The sequence below is a fragment of the Equus przewalskii genome, chromosome 2 (genome assembly GCF_037783145.1).
Source record: "Equus przewalskii isolate Varuska chromosome 2, EquPr2, whole genome shotgun sequence".
In the NCBI taxonomy this organism is placed as follows: domain Eukaryota; kingdom Metazoa; phylum Chordata; class Mammalia; order Perissodactyla; family Equidae; genus Equus; species Equus przewalskii.
The window spans coordinates 4,462,217-4,486,014 of NC_091832.1; the positions used below are offsets into that span (position 1 = coordinate 4,462,217).

The 23,798-nt window shown below is 41.1% G+C and overlaps 1 protein-coding gene across 10 annotated transcripts in view; it reads left to right on the forward strand.

Annotated features, from left to right (window-relative positions):
- Positions 1-23,798, forward strand: part of USP24 (ubiquitin specific peptidase 24) — a 138,986-nt gene that overhangs the window by 82,058 nt on the left and 33,130 nt on the right. For all 10 annotated transcript variants that reach the window (XR_011532400.1, XM_070592102.1, XM_070592082.1 and 7 more), the window contains 16 exons: positions 285-380; positions 505-733; positions 1,552-1,711; positions 2,499-2,654; positions 4,919-4,989; positions 5,669-5,829; positions 11,946-12,007; positions 14,182-14,373; positions 15,353-15,470; positions 17,653-17,797; positions 19,954-20,073; positions 20,722-20,847; positions 21,513-21,611; positions 22,509-22,591; positions 23,199-23,340; positions 23,562-23,681. Coding sequence is in view for 9 of the 10 variants with exons in the window: in XM_070592102.1 (XP_070448203.1) it covers positions 285-380; positions 505-733; positions 1,552-1,711; positions 2,499-2,654; positions 4,919-4,989; positions 5,669-5,829; positions 11,946-12,007; positions 14,182-14,373; positions 15,353-15,470; positions 17,653-17,797; positions 19,954-20,073; positions 20,722-20,847; positions 21,513-21,611; positions 22,509-22,591; positions 23,199-23,340; positions 23,562-23,681 (2,080 nt within the window). In the remaining variant the exon portion in view is untranslated. The remainder of the gene's footprint in view (positions 1-284; positions 381-504; positions 734-1,551; positions 1,712-2,498; positions 2,655-4,918; positions 4,990-5,668; positions 5,830-11,945; positions 12,008-14,181; positions 14,374-15,352; positions 15,471-17,652; positions 17,798-19,953; positions 20,074-20,721; positions 20,848-21,512; positions 21,612-22,508; positions 22,592-23,198; positions 23,341-23,561; positions 23,682-23,798) is intronic.

Consider the following 23,798-nt stretch of genomic DNA (forward strand, 5'->3'; position numbering starts at 1 on the left):
ACTGACATGGGGGTTGGTCAGTGAACTCAAGCCAGTGAGAAGAGGAGCTATCCAAACGCTGTGTTGAATATCTTTTTGGCTAAGCAAGGAGTCTGTCTGAATGGAGGAGGGTTGTAGATATCATAGGAAATCATTGTGTTAGAAATATTTGTGGTCCATTTATATGTAAGGATCTTCTAGAAATTTAAGTAATTGATAACTTTTATAAGCAATTAAATTACAGAAAATTTCCTATGAAAGAAAAAGAAGTCTTTAAACTTATGCCTTTTTTCTTTTTTTTGAAGTTTGGTTGTAAATGTCATGCAGAGGGATTCCATCCCATCAGAAGTGGACTACGAAACAAGGCAAGGAGTTTACTCCATCTGTCTACAACTTGCAAGGTGTGTAAATTCATTGCATTAGTCTCACAAGGCAACACGTGACTTTATTTTTCTTCCCAATCCCATCATTTTAAGTAGTATGCAATGACCTTGAATTAAGTCTAGCTTTTTATTTCCTTTTAAGATTTTTACTTGTTGGACAAACAATGCCCACGTTATTAGATGAAGACCTCACCAAAGATGGCATAGAAGCACTTTCTTCCCGCCCATTCCGAAACGTCAGCCGGCAGACAAGCAGGCAGATGTCCCTGTGCGGTACCCCAGAAAAGGCTTCCTACCGACAGTTGTCAGTGTCAGACAGGTCTTCCATCAGGGTTGAGGAGATCATCCCTGCTGCCCGAGTGGCAATACAGGCAAGTGATGTGGGTTCAGAAAGCAGTAAGTTCCTCCCGTTTGGAAGGCACTGGTTGCAAGGAGGGGCTACGCAGATATAAAAATGGTTGGCATGAGCATTGCCTTCAAGGAACTTATGGTGAGCAAGAAAGAGATCACTAGTGCAGAAATAACTATAATTCAAGGTGGAAAATATCAGATGTTATAAGAGAAGGATAAAGGCAACACATTCCATGGACCTTTAGAAGAAGTGGAATAATCACCTTTGCCTGTGGCTGTCGTGGGCGATGCTGTGTGGGAGGTGGCACTTGAGCTGGGCTTTAGGACACAGAGGCGTGAACTATGTAGAGATAAGTGTGGAGAGTTGTTGAGAAGGGAGGGTATGAGCAAAGTGAGAGAGACAACATCAGAGCCTGCGTAGAGGTCCTACAATGGTTCACATGGGCCAAAGTGCAGTGTGAGGATGAGGGAAACTGGAAAAAAAAAACTGGTGCTGGGTGGTTTAAGCCAGAGCACGGGGATCAGAGCCTCTGCTGTACAGGCAGCAGAGAGGCAACAGTGTCTGAGCAGGACGAACACGGGGATCAGAGCCTCTGTTGTACAGGCAGCAGAGAGGCGGCAGTGTCTGAGCGGGACGAGCACGGGGATCAGAGCCTCTGCTGTACAGGCAGCAGTGAGGTGGCAGTGTCTGAGCAGGATGGAAACGCAGAAATGACTGTGCTGGCTTCTCCATCTTGGGAAAGAGCCTCAGAAAACCGAGGCAAGTAGGAAGGCTGCACAAGTCGGTGGGTGTGTGAGCACACACGTTGCTCACAACACTCTTCTGTCCCTCCCTCAGACCATGGAAGTCAGTGACTTCACCTCCACAGTGGCCTGTTTCATGAGGTTGTCGTGGGCTGCAGCTGCAGGACGGCTGGACCTCGTGGGGAGTAGCCAGCCCATTAAAGAAAGTAACTCTCTGTTTCCTGCTGGAATTCGAAACAGACTCAGCAGTTCAGGTACTGGTTAAACGGGGAACGTAATTAGAACATTGGGCAGCAGCTAGCTGGGGGAACCATCTGTGGACAGAAGGAGAAGGCCTCTCCTCTTGCTTTTGAGCGTGAGTGAAAGTTCACTGGGCTCTGCGTTTAAGGTCTGTGCGCGTTACTGTACGTGTGTTTATGTGTCATCCTTCATTGAAGAAGAAAAGTGTTCGTAAACACAGAGGAAGTGGGAAACCAAGTCAGCTTGCTGAGTGTGCGTGTCATGAGGCCCATAATTGTGCCGGTAATACAGATTCTTCTAGAATCCTTACCTGGAAAACAGTTCTTTTTTGTTAGGCCTTTATAAATAGCTTTATTTCTCAGCTTCATTTGGTTTTCCTGCTCAATCTATGTATAAATACCTCAAAAATAATAAAGTTTTAAAAATATATGACATACATACAGTATAGTGCAGGATTGTTAAATATACGGGACTGTTAGGCTTTTTACATATGTGTAACCCGTCTAGATCCAGACACGGAACATTCCTAATATCCCAGGAAGACCCCCTCATACCTCCAAAACTGCGCTATTCTTACTTCTGTTGATTTCGCCTCAAACGCATTTTGAGCCCCTCCAAGTGTGTTTTAAGTACAAAGCATTCGGTACCAAATGAGGCAATTAAATCTCTCGTATTTCTTAGACCAGAGTGTGTTCGTGAGCTCTTCATTTCACTTGACAGCTCTGGCCGTCATTAAAAGGATGCTAGAGCATCACCCGGGTCCTGTGGGATCCACAGTAACCTTCTGCTTGCCTGTCCCAGGGAGCACCTGCAGCTCTGGGAGCGAAGGAGACGCCGCAGTCCTGCACGCGGGCATCTGTGTGCGACAGCAGTCTGTGTCCACCAAGGACTCACTGGTCGCCGGAGAGGCCCTGTCTCTTCTTGTGACCTGCCTGCAGCTTCGGAGCCAGCAGCTGGGTATGTGGGAGGTTTGCTTGCAATAAGTCATCTCTTTTAGGGAAAGGCCAGGTTTCTGTTGGGAATTCCGTACAGTCTTCATAGTTAAGGTCATATTAATAGAAATGAAAAAGGGGGGAAAGTTGGTATGTGGAATAGGTGAGAATAGTGCTAGGATAGTGAAAATCTAAACATGAGCACCTTCTGTGTGTAAGGTTCCACAGTAGGTGTGATAAGGCAGCCTGTCTGCCCTCCAGGAGCTTACCGTCTAGTTGAGGAATTAAAACAACCCAGATTTACTAGTTCATAAACTGTGGAATTAGAAATATATGTCAATTCCTAACCTAATGACTCCATTATTAAAGATCATGACACTTAAGATTTGCCCTTTTATCTCGATTGTTGGCTCTGGCAAACTGGCCCTCTGACTAACCACTCTTTCAGGGTTAGAGCAGCCGCAGCTCGGCCCCTCACCACTGGCTCCTCTCGGTCTATACTCGCTCTGGTGGTGATCTCATCAACTTTCACAGCCTTAAATTCCTTTGTATGCTGGTAACACCTGAATTTGATCTACGGCCTGGACCACTCCCCTGCCGGCTCTGCTTGGATATCGAGTAGCCATCCCAAACTTCACGTGTCCAGAGCTGAACTACGTGTCTGGCCCATATTACTCACAAGTTTTCCCAACTTTATTAATGGCAGTTTCCTTCTTCCAGTTGCTCTGGCCACAAACCCTGGCATCATCCTTGACTCCTTCCTTTGACACCCCACTTTTAATGTGTCAGCACGTCTCCTTCACCTCCGTCTGACCCCCCTGTAGTAGCACCCTCACTGTTACTGCCCTCTGACCTGCCAGCATCTCTCACCTGGGTTACAGTGGCCATGCTCTTGCCAGTCCACCTGCTTCTACCCCTGCAGTTTGTTCTCCACGCAGTAGCCAGAGGGGACCTTCTGAAATGTAAATCAGATTGTATCGCTCCTCTGTGTAACACCTCACGGTGATGTCCCAGTTCATGCTGAGTAAAAGCCACATCTTTACCCAGGCCCTCCAGGCTGCACACAGTCTGCCCCTTGATGCCTGTGTGCCTTTACCTTCTGCTCTCCCCCCATCATGTGCTTCAGCCACCCTGGCCTCCTGGCTCTTCCCCAACACTCTAGGCACATGCCTACCTCAGGGCCCTTGCACTGGCTGTTCCCTCTTCCTGGTAGTTTCTTCCCCCATCTATCCACATGGCCCTCTTCCTCATTTCCTCCCAGTCTTTGTTAATATCACCCTCTTAGTGAGACATTCTCTGAGCACCTTCTTAAAGAAATCACAACCCTCCCCTCATGAGCCCAGCACTACCTAAACTCCTTACTTTATTTTTCTCTATATCACTATCACTTTATAACATACAGGATAATTTACTTATTTATCATGTGTGTTGTCATCATTCCTTCCCCAGCTGGATTGTAAGCTCTTTAAGGACAGAGACTTTTGTTCTCTACTAAATCTTCAGCACCCAGACACTGCGTGATGTGTAGTAGGCCCTCGATAAATATTTATTCAGGAATGAGGTCTTAACAGCCTCACTTTTAAAAGGTTGTACCAAGATGTGGGAGCCCTGCTCTTCCCTGTTATTGCTGATTCAGACTGCCTGTTAGTAGAGTTGGTGATCCTTATGCATTTAGTGTAACATCCAAACTAATCGTACAAGATTATCAAGGTAAAGATATAAAAAAAGTTAGACATTTATGGAGCAGTAAAATAATAGCCAAAACTGCTTCCTTTGAGCAGGAATGCTTTTGATGGCTTATGTATGAGAAGTGCAAGACCTTATGAAATGCTGTTGAACATATGCCATACTCTTTGTTCGATTTTCCTACAGTTTAATTTAGAGAGATTTAAAAATCAAAATAAAAAACTTATAACTTCTCTTCAAGCTTTTTTATCATTTGTAGGTTTATTATAGGGTACCTTTTAGAGTTCACAAGTGTTGATAGTTTGTCAAGGCAAGACATAGTTGTTCTGTAACTGGTGCTTGCCAGGCGTTGGGCTAAACTGTGTGGGGGTGCAAAGGTAACTGAGGCCTAGTCCTGCTCTGGAGCACGTTGGAATCTCATGGGTAAACTCACAGACGTGCAGGCAGTTGTGGGAGGTCCTAAATTCAACGCCATGTAGAAGAAGAGATGAATTTCTGCTACAGTTAAGCTTAAGAAATCATTCAGAATTTTTGAAATTTTGAAAATGCGTTTCTTAACTTAGCTCTCCCCATACCCTCAATTCTCCTTATTCTTCTCGTTAGCATCTTTCTATAACTTGCCCTGTGTTGCTGATTTTATCATTGACATTCTGCTTGGATCACCAAGTGCTGAGGTAAGGATATTTTTACATTACTTTATAAAAAACACTTGGTCTTGTTCTGTCGTGGGCTCTCTGGATACCTTTGACCCTGTGGGGTGTCAGGAATGGCATTCGGTCCTCTCAGGGAGCCATACAACGGGGCCGCAGACCACTCTGAAAGCAGAGTGACCATTTGGACGATCTGCCCTCCTTTCCGTTCTCTATCCGTCCTCCATTCCTACAGAGCCAAGGGACTGGTGCTGTGGCTGATTTGTGTTTGTTATTACAAATAAAATGTTGCAGCCGGTGTTCCGCATCCATAGCTGGCAAAGGCAGCGGGCACGCGGCGTCAACATGTTGGTCCAAATCCAGAAAGACCAACTTCAAGACATGAATTCCCCTTAGGTTTTATAATTCTGATTTTCTTACGTGACCTTAAAAATTGACCTTTAAACACTTGAGAAAGAGTTTTTCTTATTTTTATTTACATTAAATCATAAACCTATTGATTAGAATAGTTTGGGAAATCAGTTCCCAGACCACACTTATTTTTAATTAGTCCTGGTTTATTCAGTGAAAACTTGACCATCAGTGACTGAAACGCTCATGGCCTTACAGTGTCCTTCAGAGCTGGCCTCAGGAGGAGAATCACTTTGTCAGCCATCTCTCAGTTAGCTGACATCTGTCCTTGGCCACTGTAATGTCCTTGCAGATTCGCCGCGTTGCCTGTGATCAGCTGTATACCCTTAGTCAGACGGATACTTCGGCTCATCCAGATGTGCAGAAGCCAAATCAGTTTCTCCTGGGCGTGATTCTCACAGCTCAGCTGCCTCTCTGGTCTCCAACTAGTATTATGAGAGGAGTCAATCAGAGGTATGTAATGAAGATGAAAGCTCCCGTTACAGAAAGAGAATAATGATTTGTGTACTGCTCCCCTAAAGTCTACCATCATTATTGAGACGACAGAAGATTCTCTCCTTTCCTCTTCTCATGTTTATGTGCCCTCAAAGAGAGGATACCAGGTTTTCTCCCCATGCAGGATGGAAGAGTTAGAAGAAATGATAACCAGGCTTTCTTCCCCTCCATCACCCCAAGTCCCACCTGAGCCAGCTACCCCAAAGAGAAAGAGGAGCTCACCTGGTTGATGAGAGGCTGAAATTGTCAAGCCAGGTCACTGTGTAAAGGTCACACTGCTCGTGTCTTCCTGTACGTCCCTTTCTCAGCTCAGCATGCTTCATAACTCCATATCTAAAGGTTCTGGGGTATCCTTCTAGCTTGCTTTCTTAGTTTTATATGTGCCTGGGCGTGTAAGGCGGCTTGTTGAATGACTTGGTAAACCCATTCTGCCTGCCCCACCTTGTCTGTGTAGGCTAGCCTGCATACAGCGGTGCCCCAGTCTAGGCCCACTGACCTCACGTTTTAGCCGCTTCTCCACCTCCCCTCTGCCAGAGAGGCCCTGCTGGGGCTTGTAAGATGGCACAGAGAGTCGTGAAATTGATGCCTACTTCCCTTGGACGTGCTTTATAAGCTAGAGACCTTGAAGGGAAGAAATGCTAGAGCTACTCCAAACCCCTAAAGTACAAGCATCCAAGCCTGGTATTTATTTTTTGTGTGGTAAAATAGACAGAACATAAAATTTACCATTTTAACCATTTTTTAAGCTATAGTTCCGTGGAGTGAAGTATATTCATACTGTTGTACAACCGTCTCTACCATTTATCTCCAGAACTTTTTCAGTATCCTAAAGTAAATCTCTCTACCCATTAATAAGTCATGAAATAAAAAACTGATTAATTTGCCTCCATAAAAACTAAAAATTTCAAGGTGGAAAAAAAATACGATAATGTCAAAAATCAATTTACAAACGGGCTAAATAGATCTGCAACGTATATTACAGACAAGCTAATTTTGATAAATATATAAAAAGTTATTATAAATCATTAAACCAAACACCAACAGCCACATTAAAAAATGACTGAAGGACATGAAGTGACAATTCAAAGACAAATGTAGATTTGGTGGATTTTTTAGATTTTTTTTTTTTAGATTTGCTGGAACTTTTTTTTTTTTACTGTGGCAAAACGACATGACGTAAAATTTACCATTTTAATCATTTTTAGAAAAGTGTATAATTCGGTGGCATTAAATACATGCATGTTATTGTGCAACCATCATCACTGTCCATTTCCAGAACTTTTTCATCTTCCTAAACTGAAATTCTGAACCCGTTAAGCAGTAACTCCCTTTTCTTTCCCCTCCTCCCTCTAGCCCCTGGCAACCACTGTTCTACCATCTTTCTCAATGAATTTGACTATTCTAGGTACCATGCTACAGTATGTCAGAAATTTACTCCTGTTGAAGACTGAGTACTGTTTCCTTGTGTGTACACCACATTTTGTTTATCCGTTCACCTGTAGGTAGACATGTGGGTTGTTTCATCTTTGACTTATTACGAATAATATTGCCAATGAACATGGAGATGTGCAAGTATCAATTTGAGATACTACTTTCAATTCTTTTGGGTATATGCCCAGAGGTGGAATTGCTGGATCATATGGTAATTCCATGTTTGATTTTTTGAGGAACCTCCATACTGTTTTCCAAAGTAGTTGCACTATTTGACATTCCCACCAGCAGCGCATAAGGGTTCCATGTTTTCCACATCCTTGCCAACATGTTGACTTTTGGATTTCTTTGTTTGTTTTCGATAATAGCTATCCTAATGGTGTGGAGTGGTATCTCATTGTGGTTTAGATTTGCACTTTCCTACTGATTAGTGATTTTGAGCATCCTGTGCTTATTGACCATTTGTGTATCTTCTTTGCAGAAATGTCTATTCAAGTTCTTTCCCATTTTTAAATTAAGTTGTCTGTCTTTTTGGTGGTGTTGGATTGTAGGAGTTCTTTATATATACTGGGTATGAATCCCTTATCAGACATATGATTTGCAAATATTTTCTCCCATTCTGTAGGGTTTATTTTACTTTCCTGATAGTGTCCTGTGATAGATAAAAGTTTTTAATTTTAATGGAGTCAATTACCTATTTTTTTTCTTTTGTTGCCTGTGCTTTTGGTGTCATATCCAAGAATTCATTGCCAAATACAATGTCGTGAAGTTTTTCCCCTGTGTTTTCTTCTATGAGTCTTATAGTTTTAGCTCTTATATTTAGGTCTTTGATCTATTTTGAGTTGCTTTATATTTGATATAGGGGAAGCATCCAAATTTGTTTTTTTCCATGTGGATATCCAGTTGCTCCAGCACCATTTTTTGAAAAGACTATTCTTTCCCCATTGAATGGTTTTGACAACCCTATCAAAAATAATTTGACCGTATATGTGAGGGTTTATATCCGGGGTCTTTATTTCTATCCCAGGGGTCTATATGTCTGTCTTTATGCCAGTACCACACTATTTTGATTATTGTGGCATTGTGGTAAATTTGAAATCAGGAAATGTGAGTCCTTCAACTTTGTTCTGCTTTCTCAAGATTGTTTTTTCTACTTGAGATCCCTTGAGATTCCATATAAATTTCAGAATGGATTTTTCTATTTCTCAAAAAAATGTCATTGGGATTTTAATAGGGATTACACTGAATCTGTATATCACTTTAGGTAGCATTGATATCTTAAGGTTTAGTCTTCCAATCCATGAAAACACGATATCTTTCCATTTATTTATGTGTTCTTTAATTTCTTTCAGCATTGTTTGTAGTTTTCACTGTACAAGTCTCTTGGTTCCTTTAATTTCATTTCTAAGTATTTTATTCTTTTTTATGCTATTGTAAATGGAATTTCCTTACTTTCCTTTTCATATTGTTTATTGTTAGTATATAGAAATGAAACTGTCATTTGTATACTGATTTTGTAACTTACAGCTTCACTGAATTTGTTGATTAGTTCTGACAGTTTTTTGTGGACTCTAAGATTTTCCGTATGTAAGAGCATGTCATCTGTGAACAGAGAGAGTTTTACTTCTATCTTTCCAATTTGGATGCCTTTTATGTCTTTTTCTTGCCTAATTGCTCTGGCTAGAACTTCTAATACTATGTTGGATAGAAGTAGTGAAAACACTCCTTGTTCCTGATGTAAGGGGGAAAGCATTCAGTCTTTCACCACTGGTTTCTCATATATGGCCTTCATTACATTGAGCTAGTTTCCTTATATTCCTAGTTGGTTGAGTGTTTTTATCAGGAAAGGGCATTAAATTTTGTCAAATTTTTTTCTATATCAATTGAGGTAATCATGTGGAGTTTTTTTCATTTGTTCTGTTAAAGAAGGATTGATTTTCATGTGTTGGAACCATCCTTACATTCCAGATATCAATCTCACTCGTTCATGGTGTATAATCCTTTAAGTGTACTGTTGAATCAGGTTTGCTAGTACTTTATTGAGGATTTTGCCATCAATGTTCATGAGGGTTATTGGTCTGTAGATTCCTTTTAGTGTCCTCGTTTGGCCTTGGTATCAGGGGAATACTGGCCTGTCAGAATGAGTGAGGAAGTGTCCCCTCCTCTTCATTTTTTTTAAAGAGTTGGAGAAGGGTTGGTGTTAATTGCTCTTTAAATGTTTGGTAGAATCCACCAGTGAAGCCATCTGGTCCAGGGCTTTTCTTCGTTGGGAGGTTTTTGATTACTGATTCAATCTCCTTGCTTAGTGATAGGTTTATTCAGATTTTCTGTTCTTCCTGATTCAGTCTTGGTAAGTTTATGTTTCTAGGAACTTGTCTGTGTCATCTGGATTATCCAGTTTGTTGATGACTAGTTGCACATAGTACTCTCTTACAAACCTTTTTTTTTCTGTAAAATCGGTAGCAATGTCCTCACTTTCATTTCTGATTTTAGTAATTTGAGTCTTATCTCTTTTTTTGTTAGTCATTTTATTGATCTTCTCAAAGAACCAACTTTTGGTTTTGTTGATTTTGTATATTGTTTTCCTATTCTCTATTTTATTTATCTCCACTCTAGTCTTTATTATTTCCTTTCTTCTGCTAACTTTAGATTTAGTTTGTTCTTTTTTTCCTAGTTCCTTAAGGTGTAAATTTAGGTTGTTGATTAGAGATTGTTCTTTTTTAATGGAAGCATTTACAGATGTAAATTTCCCTCCTAGCACTTGGTTTTGCAAGCTGCATCCCATAACTTTTGATGTATTCTGTTTTCATTTTCATTTGTCACAAGATATTTTCTAATTTCTCTTGTGATTTCTTCTTTGATCTATCTTTGACCTTTTTTTAATACCTGTATTTTCTGGTTTTAAGATATATAATCTGTAGAATTTCTTTGACTTGAGCTGTGTTTTTATCTGCTCTTGGAAGTCTTCATTACAGGATTAAGTGTGTGTATCAACCTTTGTCTCATTCTTGTGCTCTTTCTAACATATAGAGATTTCCAGCCCACATGTCTGAGTCTGAACTTAAATGTTGCTTTGAAGCATTTAACCTTCTTCTATTTTAACATAACTGAACTAACAGAACTGAACTAAATTTATAAATAAGGAAGAAGTCAGGATTTTGGTTTTTGAGGTAAGATGATTGTGAGTGACTTACAAACATTAAAAATTTAGCCAAAACTTAGTTATGTTACAATTGACCATCAAGATTTAACCTGAATTAGACGTAAGCTGTGTATTTCTTGTAATGAAATGTAATTCTTTAATGGTATAAAACCAGATTTCAGAGAATAGTTTTTCCCTAATAAAGACATCTGGATTAAAAACTATAGAAACTTGTTGGTTTTTTGCCTTGTACATGTTTTGCTTTAGAATTTCAACTTTCCTTAAAGTTCTCCTAAAATCAGTCTTTTTATGAACTTCTGAGACCAATGATTCTTTAGTTGAAATGTTTAAACTGTTTTTTAAGAAGTAAGCTATCGTGCTGCTACTTTTTTGTAAGAGTCACATTTTTTTAATGTAACTAAATATTGTTTGATGTTAAATTTCTCTAAACTTTGTGAAAGAGACAGAAAGCATTAGACGAGTTTTTTAACACTCTCAAAGAATATCTTAAATGTAGAGCTGTTTAATTTCACATAAGATTGAATATTATGTGTTTTTATAATTTTGAAAATTGTGTTTTACAAGTTTTTTTAATGCTGAAGTTTGGTGCATATTTTTTCCCTTAATAATATAGTAATGATGGTGATAGTTACCACGCATTGACTGAGTGCCATGCAGCACACTGAACTCTTTACATTTGTTTACCATCTTACCCTCACTGCGGCCAAATGAGTTTGGCAGCTTTATTATTTCCATTTTTTTAACTCTCGTAATTCTTGGTTCATTGTATATTTTCATCATTAGTCCTTGCTTGAGCCTGTCGTGTGTGTGTGTGTGTATGTGTGCGTGTTTATTTGTAATACTCTAAGAAGCATTTTGGAAATTAGAAACATGCAAGAACTGAAGTGAATTGCACCCGACACCTAGGTCTGAGCAGTGGAGCCAGGATCAACGCTGGCGCCCGTCTGGTGAGCACACCTGTGCTTCCACCTGCTGGAATGGCGGAAGCGCCATTGATCTTCCTTGACAGGAGACCTCCTGTCTCTCCCTCCCCTCACTCTGCCCCCTTCTTCTCAGCGCTTGTCCCCAGTTGCCTTGTGTGTGTGCTTTGATTTATTGTCCGTCCTCTCTGTTCAGTGTTCCCCTAAGACAGTTCTGAGCATACAGCAGGCACTCAGTGAGGATCGGGTGAGAGTGGAGGGGTTGAGTGTAGTCAGTGCAGGATGTATACAGTCAGCGCACACGTCACTGCAAAGTGGGATCAATTTAGTAAGCCTCCCGCTCTTTACCCTGTTATTCATGTACTTTCTCTGTATTAGTGAAATCATTAGTGCGCTTATTGCTTAAAATACTGAATTTGAATTAATGTAAAAGTAGCTATTTTTTGCTTAGGAAAATTTCCTGGCTCAGCTGTTTTATGAACTTATTCTTTTAAGGAAAATACTTTTTAATTTTAAATCAGCCTCTTTTTAGTAACTGAAATCTGGTTGTTTTTTTTTAGACTATTATCTCAGTGTATGGAGTATTTTGATCTGAGGTGCCAATTATTAGATGATCTGACAAGTAAGTGACCATCTAACTTTGCTTTGTTGGGGGGCAGAGAGGAGTAGAAGAGAAAGCCAGATGGGTGTTTCTGAATCTGACTTAATGTATCTCAGATGTAAATGGGATTATAATGATTGTTTGAAGTTCAATTTTGTTTTCTTCAAAAAGCGTAAAACCCATGTACCAGTGATCTCTTCTCTTACTATGTACCAAACCATCAGTGTGTTGAGAAGATTTATTGATTTTAGAAATTGTCAAAGGCTCATATTTTAATTACACTGATACATAGCTAGGAGGAAAAGTCTTTCTAACGTAGTCAATTCTGACAATTGTAAAGGTTGATCATTGAAGGCAAGAGGGAACCCTCTTGAGGTATGTTGGCAGTAACAGAAGGGATGGTGCTAGAAGTCAGTTACTGTTTAGTGTTAGGTGACTGAAATATTGTTATTAGAAATTCTGTTGTTAGACCACTTAGATTTTAATCATCTGTACTTGCAAATAATGAAAATGTATGTTGGAATGCTCTCTGTAAATTTAGTTGTTCAAATCAAGAGTTTTTTCCCCCTCTCTTTACACAAAGGATTTGCTTCAGCGTAGGGAAAAGAAAATAAAAACCAGGATCAACAAAAATATTAATCAGAAGAGAATATCAAGGCTGGGAGGTTAAAAAGAAAAACAAACTGTGCATATGTGCAGGCAGTAAAGCCCCATGCTGTCAGAGTTTGATTGTGAGGTTCCTGGAGGACAGAGGTAAAAAGCAAACAGCATGTGGTTGGTTGTTCTCGGTACCCTAGAAGAAGAAACAGAAATGGTTTCTCAAAAGAAGCAAATCTTTTTCCCAGCACTAAAACCTAAAAGAAATCCATGCCAAGGTCTTCGTGTAATGGACGCGTGCAGACACAGTGGCAGTGAGCCTCAGCAGCACTTCTGAAGCACACCCCTCGTTGGTTTCGTCAGTGTCTCTCAAAAGCTGAGTGAGGGCGAGAACTCCAGCAGTGCCGTGAAATCACTCTTGTTGGGGCCGGGATGGTACGATCTGAGTGTAGGTCTTGACCGGAGAGAATGCCGGTCGTATCTAGAGAAATGGATGGACTACAGATCCGTCTAACAGTTTAGTCTAATCCTGCATTTTCACCCAGGCTTCTAGTGAAAGGTGGGCAGCAGCCAGCAAGGTTTTGCCCCAGCTTGGCCTTGGAGATGGTATCTCCTCAGTTGGCTGTACACATGCAACTTTACAATGAACGAACAGTGGTTAATGTAGGCCTTCCCTGTGTTGTTGAGTGATAAGTGAGGGATCCAAGATCCCTTACTGGGAAGGGCAGGGTGGGAATATGTCTTAAAACAAGCAGTATTTGCCCCTTTTGGAGTATTTCCTGTGTGCCACTGCTGATACTGAGCACTTTGTACACAGCCCCTGCGGTGTGGGTGTCAGCCTCGTTTTATAAATATGGAAACAAGGACACACGGGGAGCAAGTGGTAGAGACAGGATTCATATCCAGTGCTGGTCCAGCTCTGACTGACCCCAAAGTACTCTTTTCACGTCACCGTGCGGGACCCTTTGCTCTTGCGGCTCTGGTGCGGTGCAGGCAGAGCAGGACCACTCCTCTCCTCCGCAGTCCCAACTGCCAGTCTGGACCCTGGTTTTAAATCCACATTGGGAGGGGAGTGATAGACTCACCACAGGGACAGAGCAGCTCTCTGGAGTCTGGCTCCCTGTTTGGAACCCTGGGTCCTGCTGTCCCACTGGTGACCTCTTTCTCTTTGCAGTTCTCCACCGTCCCTTGGCTTAGGTAACACCGTGGGAGCACTGGCCCCCTCCTGCCCCTCTATCCCTTCCTTGTCTAGAAAGGTTTATTTCCTGGGACATCTGCTAACACCCACCAAACCAGGAGCTTCTTCAAAACAAGGATTGTCTCCTTCATCCTAGACCCGCAGCGTACAGACAGTGACCGGCACCGAGGAGGCACTCTGATGTGCGGGCTATGGCCGAGGCAGGGGTGAGGGCAGCCATGGCCGTGCCCAAGCCTCACGGTCCGTGTGGGCAGCTGTAGCAGCTGTTCATTGAGGACAGCTTTTTTGAGATCTAGAAAGTGAAAGATTGGGACTTGACTTTGCTTACTTTAATTCGGGATTTTGACTCCCTGAAAGGAAATCTTTCCTTCTTTGAAATGGCTTTCTCTTTCCTTCTTAGCTTCAGAAATGGAGCAGTTACGAATCAGCCCAGCTGCCATGCTTGAAGACGAGATTACTTGGCTGGATAACTTTGAACCTAATCGCACAGCTGACTGTGAGACCAGCGAAGCAGACAACATCTTATTGGCAGGACACTTACGGCTCATTAAGACCCTTCTTTCACTCTGTGGGGCAGAAAAGGAAATGCTTGGTAATTATTGCTTCATCTTACACAGGACAGAATCCCTCAGTTGTCAGTTATTGCCCATAGTATTGTGTAATTGGGAAAATAAGCTAGGTGCTAAGTGTTCCATAGAAAATTGACCCTCCAGGCAATAGCAGATTGTCTGGAATTTTAGTGGCTAACAAATATAAGGTGTATTTTACCAGTGCCATTAAACCACATAGAGAATTTTAGTGTTCAAAACAGATCACATAACTTCTTAATACCAAGTAAAAATTATAATTCAAAGTAGGTATTTCTTTTTGCTGTTATAAACTTTATAAAATATAATCTGTTGTATATGTTACTTCTTTTAAGGGTAATTCTCATCTGGGGAGTCAGCCCGCAACCACCACCTCCAGATGGTGGGGTACATATGAGTCTCCTAGGGTACACATGTCATTTATAAAACGTATTCAGTATTACAAATTATATTCAGAAAACAAATCAAAACATTAATTATCACATGAACTACGCTCTGTAAAAATCTTCTTGGCTACTGGGGATACATAGAAAAGAGTGATTCTTAACCAGGTGAGAAGGGCACATCATTTTTACCTAAAGAAGGCAAGATTTAAAAAGTTTCAAAAACTGTTATGTGGACTCCCCTATGCCCAGAGTAAGAACGAATTATTCACTGAAACCATCCTGCGTTAAGGTGTTCTCAACATTTGTGTTTCTAAAGTGAAAGCTTGACTCCTTTCACTCCCTTGTAAGCTCAGACCGGAAGCACACTCACTTGTCTGTCTTTATATTCCGTCCCCTGACTCTCCACCCGTCCCCACCCCCTGCCCACAGAGCTTTGCTGGGTAGTATAAGCACTCAAAAAATATGCATCAAATTAGAGAGAATGCCCGCCAGTGGGTGGCCTTGGGTGCCTTTGCTGTTCTGATATGAAAGTGCAAGATAGGGTCTTTGATTTAAAATATGTGTTCATCCTCAACATGAATATTATGCTCTATTCCAGGTTCATCACTCATTAAACCATTGTTAGATGACTTCCTTTTCCGAGCTTCTAGAATTATTTTAAATAGTCATTCTCCAGCTGGCAGTGCCGCCATCAGTCAACAGGACTTTCATCCAAAGTATGGAAAATGCACGTTGTGTTCAGTTTTGGTAAAAATTCTAATTCGAAACTTCAGTCCAAAAGATTTTCTTAACTTGGAGTTTGTCTTCCATCTTGTGCGTGTGTGTAGCTTGTAAGATGTTATCCACTGTATAAAGAAATGCATGTAAGGGGGCTTAGCAGAAGGCCCGTCTGGCACAAAGCAAGTGCTGAGCAAGTATGCTGGCACCACAGTTCTCATCAGAGTGGAAGGATGAATAGTAGTGCAGTTAACTGGCCAGTAACACCTTCTAGGAGAGACTGAGGTGTGGTAGCAGTTACGTCCAGAGTAAGAGCAAACAGCTCCAAGTCTTGAGAGTTTCTTCGAGGAGAAAAGGACAGTACTTCAGTGTAAGAACCATGTGATTTGCTGAGTATTGACTGTGTCCTGAGAATTAAAACTGCCAGTGATTTGTTATGGTGGTAATTTTAGAATCAAATTTTCTGGTATGTTTTATGGGTAGAAATTTGAAAGATCCCTTTGTAATGTTGACCTTACTTGGGTGATGTCTATACTGGTGGAGACAGGAGGAGGAGGCAGCTGCAAGCTGCCATCTTATTTGCTCTGAATCTAACTTACTTTCCTCTTTTCTCACGAAAACCAGAGTTAATTGAGTAATTCTGAAGAAATTGAGGATTTGATATTTAACCAGTGAAAAAAATTCCAGTACAGTTTCAATGGTTATTGAAATGGGCAAGGCACAATAAACAATATTTTATAGAATCTTAAGAGGTATCTTATCGTGTGTGACTATTTCTCTATCTCGAGACTCCTATTAGCAAAATCTCTTTTAAGTAATAAACCTTCACTGGAACTTGTAAGGTGTTCCTCAGACCGTGACTTCCATCCTCACCCCGCCTCAGGCTTGTTCTGGACGTTTTGGTGCTAGCTCCGTGGGAGTCTTTTATTAAAGCAGTAGAAATCCATGAATATTTCAATTTTCAGTGAACAGAAAAAATAAATCTCGAGTGGTTTTATTGAAATTTTTATTTATGAATCTTTCCCTTTAAATTTGTTAAAAGTAATACCTCCATCAACAAGGAGTTGGTTTTTTAATCACACACAGTGCCTTGGAACATTCTGTTTCACCCTCCCCAGTATGTGAACGATGTTCGTTTATCACAGTGACTCCCAGGCTTTTTTCACCTACACCTGAAAGCCAGAAAGAGATTTAAAATACACAGAAATGCTTTTCACAAGTAATGCACACTAACAAAAAAACTTCTTAATGTTTAGCCTGTGTGTATGGTACCTCCTATTTATCCTTCACCTGTCCTTTGCGATCCAGAAGTCCAGATAAGAAGCAGAGGACAGGCCAGGTCCATGGGCATTTTCCTCCATGCCTCGTGCTGCTCACTAAGACCCCACCCTCCCCTGACCACATCTGCACTCCTCACCATGAGTGTCTCTCAGAGGTTGATGTCCTCTTTTCTGTGTATCCTTCCTAACACACGAGCTCCTCAGTAATGCAAGGTTGGCATGAGTGACAGTGAGAAATTACTGTCCATCCCCAAAATGATTTCTGTTCAAGGTGAGCAGTCTAAGAAGCTTTTGGTTTCCTGCAGAATGCTTACTAGTTACTTTTTATTGTCACTTTGAGCAAATGGATGGCAAACTTTGTATTTCTGTCTCCATTTTTTTAGCAAAGTGGAAAGGTGATTAGTGTCCTTAAAGAATTTTTTATCTGCAGGCACATATAAGATGTTTATGGGCATCTGTTCTGATTTGTATAGCTTTCTGCCCTTTAGATATCTGAATTTCAGGGTGATATCTACGAAAACATATCTTCCTACCTACTTTAATTGAAAGACTTATTCCCAGGTTGTGTTTGTGGTAAAGTTTTCAGACTCTTTATCCTTCATTCTTGCTGATCCATCCCTTAGATAAGAATGCTCGGGAGTCATAATTAAAAGATTTTGCTACTTTATCATCAGGCCAAGAAAATATTTAGCTCTAAACAGTATTCGTTCCTCCTGTGTTCATGGCCTCCTCCTTTGTTAAGGAAGTGCTTCCCACTAGGTACTGGCGTTCTGCCATCAGACCGTAACCCTGTTTGAGGCATTGCAGCTCTGAACATTTTCATTTCAAATGTCAATTTAGTTTAATGGACAATTTAAGTAGATTATTCACTGGTGAAACTGGCTGTGTCTTTTGGTTTCAGGTGTAGTACAGTGAATAGCCGGTTGGCAGCCTATGAAGTCCTGGTAATGTTGGCTGATAGCTCACCGTCCAATCTTCAAATCATTACAAAAGAGCTCCTTTCTATGCATCATCAGCCTGACCCTGCTCTCACCAAGGAGTTTGATGTAAGTTTTCTAGACCTTGATGCACTTAATGTTTTTAGAATCATCTCTTAAGCATATAACTTTAAAACTATGTTTGCCTCCTCCTAATCCCAAAGAGAGTCAGTGTTATTCTTCTGCTTATGATGCTCACATATTCAAATGAACTATAATCTATCATGTGTTAGACAAATACACTACAGGGTATTACTAAATGGTACCCTTTTAATTAATTAAAAAGAAGAGACGTTTCCAAGTCGGTTCATTATTTCAATAAAAGTAGCATTTCAGTGTGTTTTTTGAGTAACTGTATGCTTGGCACAGTGCCAGCATAGAGACACAAAGTCAGACGAACACTGATTCTGTCCTAGTACTGCCTGTGTTCAGTTAAATTCAACAAAGATTTATTGAGTTTACTATGCTGTAAGAGGTGTGTTAGGCTTTTAGAGCTCAGAAGTGAAGGTAAGATCCCAGCCCTCAAGGTCAGTGTATAATGGAAGAGACAGACCCACAGGCAGATATTTTCAATATAATGTGATCAATTAGAAGAGAGAGGTACATGCTGAATGCTCCACGAACAGAGGGGCACTTCACCACCAGATGGTGGTGTCTCAGAAAACTTAGAAAAGATGAAATTTAAAGTAGAGCTTTAAAGACTACTGAGCCAGTGAAGCGGAGCAGGAGGGTCGTTCCAGCTGTGAGACGAATGTGGCCAAGCTCTGGAGCCGTGGAACAGCTTCATGTATGTTGGGATCTGCAGGAGCGAAGCAAGGTGCAGGTGCACTGCAGTCCCAGACCAGGAGTGGAGGAGGCTTCCAAAGCCGCCTTCGCTTCTCCGTGGCCACTAGAGAGAGTCAGTGGTCCCCCGCACCCCCCACCCACCCCGGGTGCCTGAGCAGGCAGGTCGGGCGGGAGAGGCAGCCGGCGGTGTCCTGGAGTCTGAGGAGCCCTCGCAGAGCAGGTGTGTGCGCAGAAGCGGGACTGCCTGGCAACGGAGTGTTTAGTTTTTAAAGCTTATTTTATGCTATGCTTTATTTAGTTTTACGTGCACTTATTTAACAATCAGATTTAAATGAAAATTTTATTTTTTGTTGTCAGAAATTATATCAGTGTAATGAAGAAAATATCTGTCTTATATAAATATATTTTTTGTCGTAAACCAGTTTTTCTTATATTGTAACTTTTTTTAATCTATGTAATTTACAAATAGACTACAGTATGATTAGATTTTAGAAATCACCCTGCTCTAGGTGTGCGTTGTTGTTAAAGGAAAGGCTGTTGTGTACCTATTTTTTAAATTGTATTCTTTTTCTTTTCTTTTTTTTTTTTTAAAGATTGGCACTTGAGCTAATAGCTGTTGCCAATCTTCTTTTTTTCTTTCTGCTTTTTCTCCCCCAAATCCCCCCATTACATAGTTGTATATTTTTTAGTTGTGGGTCCTTCCAGTTGTGGCATGTGGGACACCACCTCACCATGGCCTGATGAGCGGCACCATGTCCACGCCCAGGATCTGAATTGACGAAACCCTGGGCCACTGAAGCGGAGCGCGCGAACTTAACCACTCGGCCACAGGGCCGGGCCCTTAAATTGTATTCGTATTAGAAGTTGTTCAGTAGAATATCATCTTCTCTAAAAGGAAAAGAATGAATGAGCCTTCCTTGACCATCAAGACTGGTCAAGATTCTTCATAGTAAATATCTTGTAGTACCCTATTCATTTTTCAGAGTACTACCTCAATTTGTAAATGTGTATTAGTATATTTCTTTGGGTAATGCCTGTCTGCCCTACTAGATTGTAAGCTCCTTGAGGTCAGGGACCAGGTACATTTCTGTTCTTTATTCCTGGCAGAAGGCCTGGCACATAGTAGGCTCTTAATAAATATTTATTGAATGATAATCAAGTGACTGAATACATGTCTACATAAGAGGCAAACAAATACTTACTATATGCTAGGTACTTTATGAACTAAAAAGAAACGTTGAGATGGTAGTTTTCCAATTGTTTTAGCATCTGCAGAGGTGCTCATGGACGTGGGTTTGCTAGTGTGGCTCATAACACACCGGCTGGGTAAATCTGTGGGCACATCTGCTTCCTCTCAGGCGTCTCGTACACGCGGTGGAAACGCGCTGGTGGCAGAGGCGCCAGTTCTCTCTGGACTGTTGTCCTTCTCTCTTTCCTAGTACCTTCCCCCAGTGGATAGCAGGTCCAGCTCAGGCTTTGTGGGGCTGAGGAATGGAGGTGCTACTTGTTACATGAACGCAGTCTTCCAGCAGCTGTATATGCAGCCTGGTCTCCCCGAGGTGAGTTCCTCCTTCTTTCCTGTGGGGTATGATAAATCATGTCTGCATTGCCTGGAAATTGTTCCATATTCATCTGTGGCATCTTTCAATTTACTAAAACCAGGCATAACTAGAGATTCTTGAGTAGCTTCTGAAATCTGTTTAGCGAACATGTCGTTCACAGTCACGCATTTTTCTGCCTCTGCTGAGGGAATATGCTGCCTGTTTGACAGATGGATTTGACCTAATGTGATTTTTGAGTTTCTAAGTTATTCTCAAGTTCTGTTCCATAAAATTGCTAACATTTTAGTATTTTACAAATATTTAGACTCTATCATCAGCACTTTATAATAATATTGTAGTTTTTTGTCATAGAGCAGTCCATAGTTTTGAGAAATTACCCGTGTGTTATCATACCACTTTTATTTCTTCTAGAGATCCTGCTATTGCTCGTTCCAGTTTTTCATAATCGAGCAAAGGCTCAAAGAGATGGTTTGTTACGGTTACACCAGCTAGGAAGTCTTGCAGCTAGACACAGGCAGGGCTGTAGCTGCATGCAAACACACACAGCGTTCTCAAAGAGCAGTGTTGGTACTCAGTGTGCACGGGATCAAGGTTTTCTGTAAAGAGGTGAAATATTTTTAGCGTATACATTTCGTTTCTTTTTAGTCACTGCTTTCGGTGGACGATGACACAGACAATCCCGATGACAGTGTGTTCTACCAAGTGCAGTCCCTGTTCGGGCATCTGATGGAGAGCAAGCTGCAGTATTATGTACCTGAGAACTTCTGGAAGGTATTTCACTCAGTGACCTTTTAGATGTAAAGATGTTAGATATTTGGACTTTGGCTGCATTCTTTCTCTAGTGATAGTGGTCTCCTCTCCTTAGTAACTCTAGACCAGTCCCACTGCCAGGAACCTGCAAAAGAATTGGCTTTCCATTCTTCTCTCAGTTGGTGCTTGATTTCAAGTGGTTAGAATGTTGAGAATAGGCATTTATAATTCCTAGGGATTTGCTAATCTTCATTATTTTGAGGATTGCTCATGATTCTTATTTTAGTTTTTTGAAATATTTGTTCAAATCCTTTCTCTGAACCTATGCCAATTTCACTAATGCCTCTAGATAAAGAACACAGCTTTTTAACATTGCTTTCCTGTTTCACAGGAGGAGTACCTTGTATTTCCCCCATAGGTTGGTTAGTTTCTGAGAGAGAAACTCTGTTCCATGGCCTTATGTCCCACCCTGTATGGTTTCATAGATTGTTGTGATCACAAAGGGACCAGAGCAAACAAAACAAAGGTAGCTGGATGCAAGCTAATCTCACTTCAGTGAGAACTTCTCCCTCCTAGTGGTGAACTTGGTTTTTAAAAGCCTTTACGTGCTCTTTTACATTCCTTTGCTACTATGGTCAGAAATTACTACTTCTCCTTTAACAACAGATTTAATTCTTGTCACATAGATTTTCAAGATGTGGAACAAAGAGCTTTATGTGAGAGAACAGCAGGATGCATATGAATTCTTCACTAGTCTCATTGATCAGATGGATGAGTATCTCAAGGTAGAAAATGTTTCCTTTTTCCTCTAACTCTCTCAAACTCTATAGTACGAGAACAGTGGTTTAGGATTTGGGCTTACTATGAAAGTGACAAATCAGAAATTGATCGTCTTTAATACCATAACTGTAATTCATTTCTTCTGGGTTTGAACATCAAAATATACACAGATCACTAGAATTATAGGTTTTTTTCCTTCTTAATTCCTCTAGCTCTTGATAAAGTGTATAATTCTTAATCTATACTCCATAATAGTAACCGTTTGTATCTACACACTCCTCCCATGTGGACCTCCAAGGAGTCCTGCACTCACCATGAGCCCATGGCGGTGCAGGCAGAGCAGTCTGGCTCCATCACGGGGGACAAAAGGGCCAGACTGAGCAGCTGTTTGTGATGATGTTTAAACCCACAGCTTTCTCCCGCTGCCCAGTAAACGTGCGACACACTTCCGAGACGGTAGCGCCTTCTAAGATGCTGGCAGCCTCCCACACTGCCAGTGTTTGCCTCCCCTCTCATCAGTAGCTACAGTTTATCCACTTCTTTTTTTAAAATAGCTTAGAAATTTATAGCATTCTGTCCATAAGAAAAAAGGAAAGATTGTGGAGAGTTGCTGCTCCCTTGGTAACTGGCACAGGGAGAAGGATTCAGAATTGTCACTGAGATTGCTGCCCTTGTCGGCTGTGACCGGCCCTCTCTTCTCTTCCTTTTCAGATTACTGCAGTATTCTAATGGTGGTTCTGACAGGTTATAATCCTTTCATGAGTTCCCAACTTAAACTGCCAAGATAACTCATTTTATTTTGGTGGTTAAATTGAAATCTGTGCTTTAGCTTCAGTCTAAATAAAATTCTATATCAAAAACCTAGGGACATCAACTAAAATTTTAACTTTTTATTCCAACAGAAAATGGGGAGAGAGCAAATCTTTAAGAATACTTTTCAGGGCATCTATTCTGATCAGAAGATCTGTAAAGATTGTCCTCACAGGTTAGTGAAGATATCACTTGCATAAAAAGATGATCGTCATGGGGCCCGCCCTGTGGCCAAGTACGTAAGTGTGTGCGCTCTGCTTTGGCGGCCCAGGGTTCGCTGGTTCGGATCCTGGGCACGGACCTACACACCACTCATCAAGCCACGCTGTGACGGCATTGCACATAGAAGAACGAGACTGACTGACAACTAGGATGTGCAACCATGCACTCAGGTTTTGGAGAGAAAACAAAAGAGCAAGATTGGCAACAGATGTCACCAACAGCTCAGGGCCAATCTTTCTCACCAAAGGAAAAAAAAATGATCATCATTCTTTTTAAATGATTATTCTAGTGTGTGGTAAATTTTGCATTTGTTGAGAGACTTGCAGATATCTCCCTCAATGGATTTATAAATGGTTACTGAATTAACTTTCTTTGGTTTCCGCTTCTAAAATTTCTTTGTTGAAATTTATAATTTTAAGCAATTCTGAATTGTCAAAAATTGGTATTTTTATCTGGTAATGTACTTTAAAAGGATGAGGAAAGGTATGTGTTGATTTTGCTGATGATGAATGTGGTTCTGTGATTTTTAGTTGTGCTGTTTCTGTTAACTTCCTAATCAGGTATGAGCGAGAAGAAGCTTTCATGGCTCTCAACCTAGGCGTGACTTCCTGTCAGAGTCTGGAAATTTCCTTGGACCAGTTTGTAAGAGGAGAAGTTCTGGAGGGAAGTAATGCTTATTACTGTGAAAAGTGTAAAGAAAAGGTATTACATTTGCCCTTCTTGAAAAACGAGATTAACTGTCATTTGTGTACTTTGTTTCTGTGTTCCACGTGGATCAGTGTTCAGCTCCTGTTGTTCCTCCCAGAAGATGTGTCACCTCTTGTCACATGCACGGGAAAGGCCTGTAGCAATCTGTGGCTTTGTGCTCGTTACCTTGCTGTTTCGTTTTCTCCTGGAGGTAACTGGGCCTTGCTCTTCTCTAGAGAATCGCAGTGAAGAGGACCTGTATCAAGGCTCTGCCCAGTGTCTTGGTCATCCACCTGATGAGATTCGGATTTGACTGGGAGAGTGGACGCTCCATCAAATATGATGAACAAATAAGGGTAACTGGGTTTTTTTCCTGAAATTTCTTGCAACCGTTAACTGCTCCCTTTTTTACCGTTTCCTTTTAATATTTTCAAATTTCATCCAAAATGTGAAAGGCTGTGGTCTCAGCATTC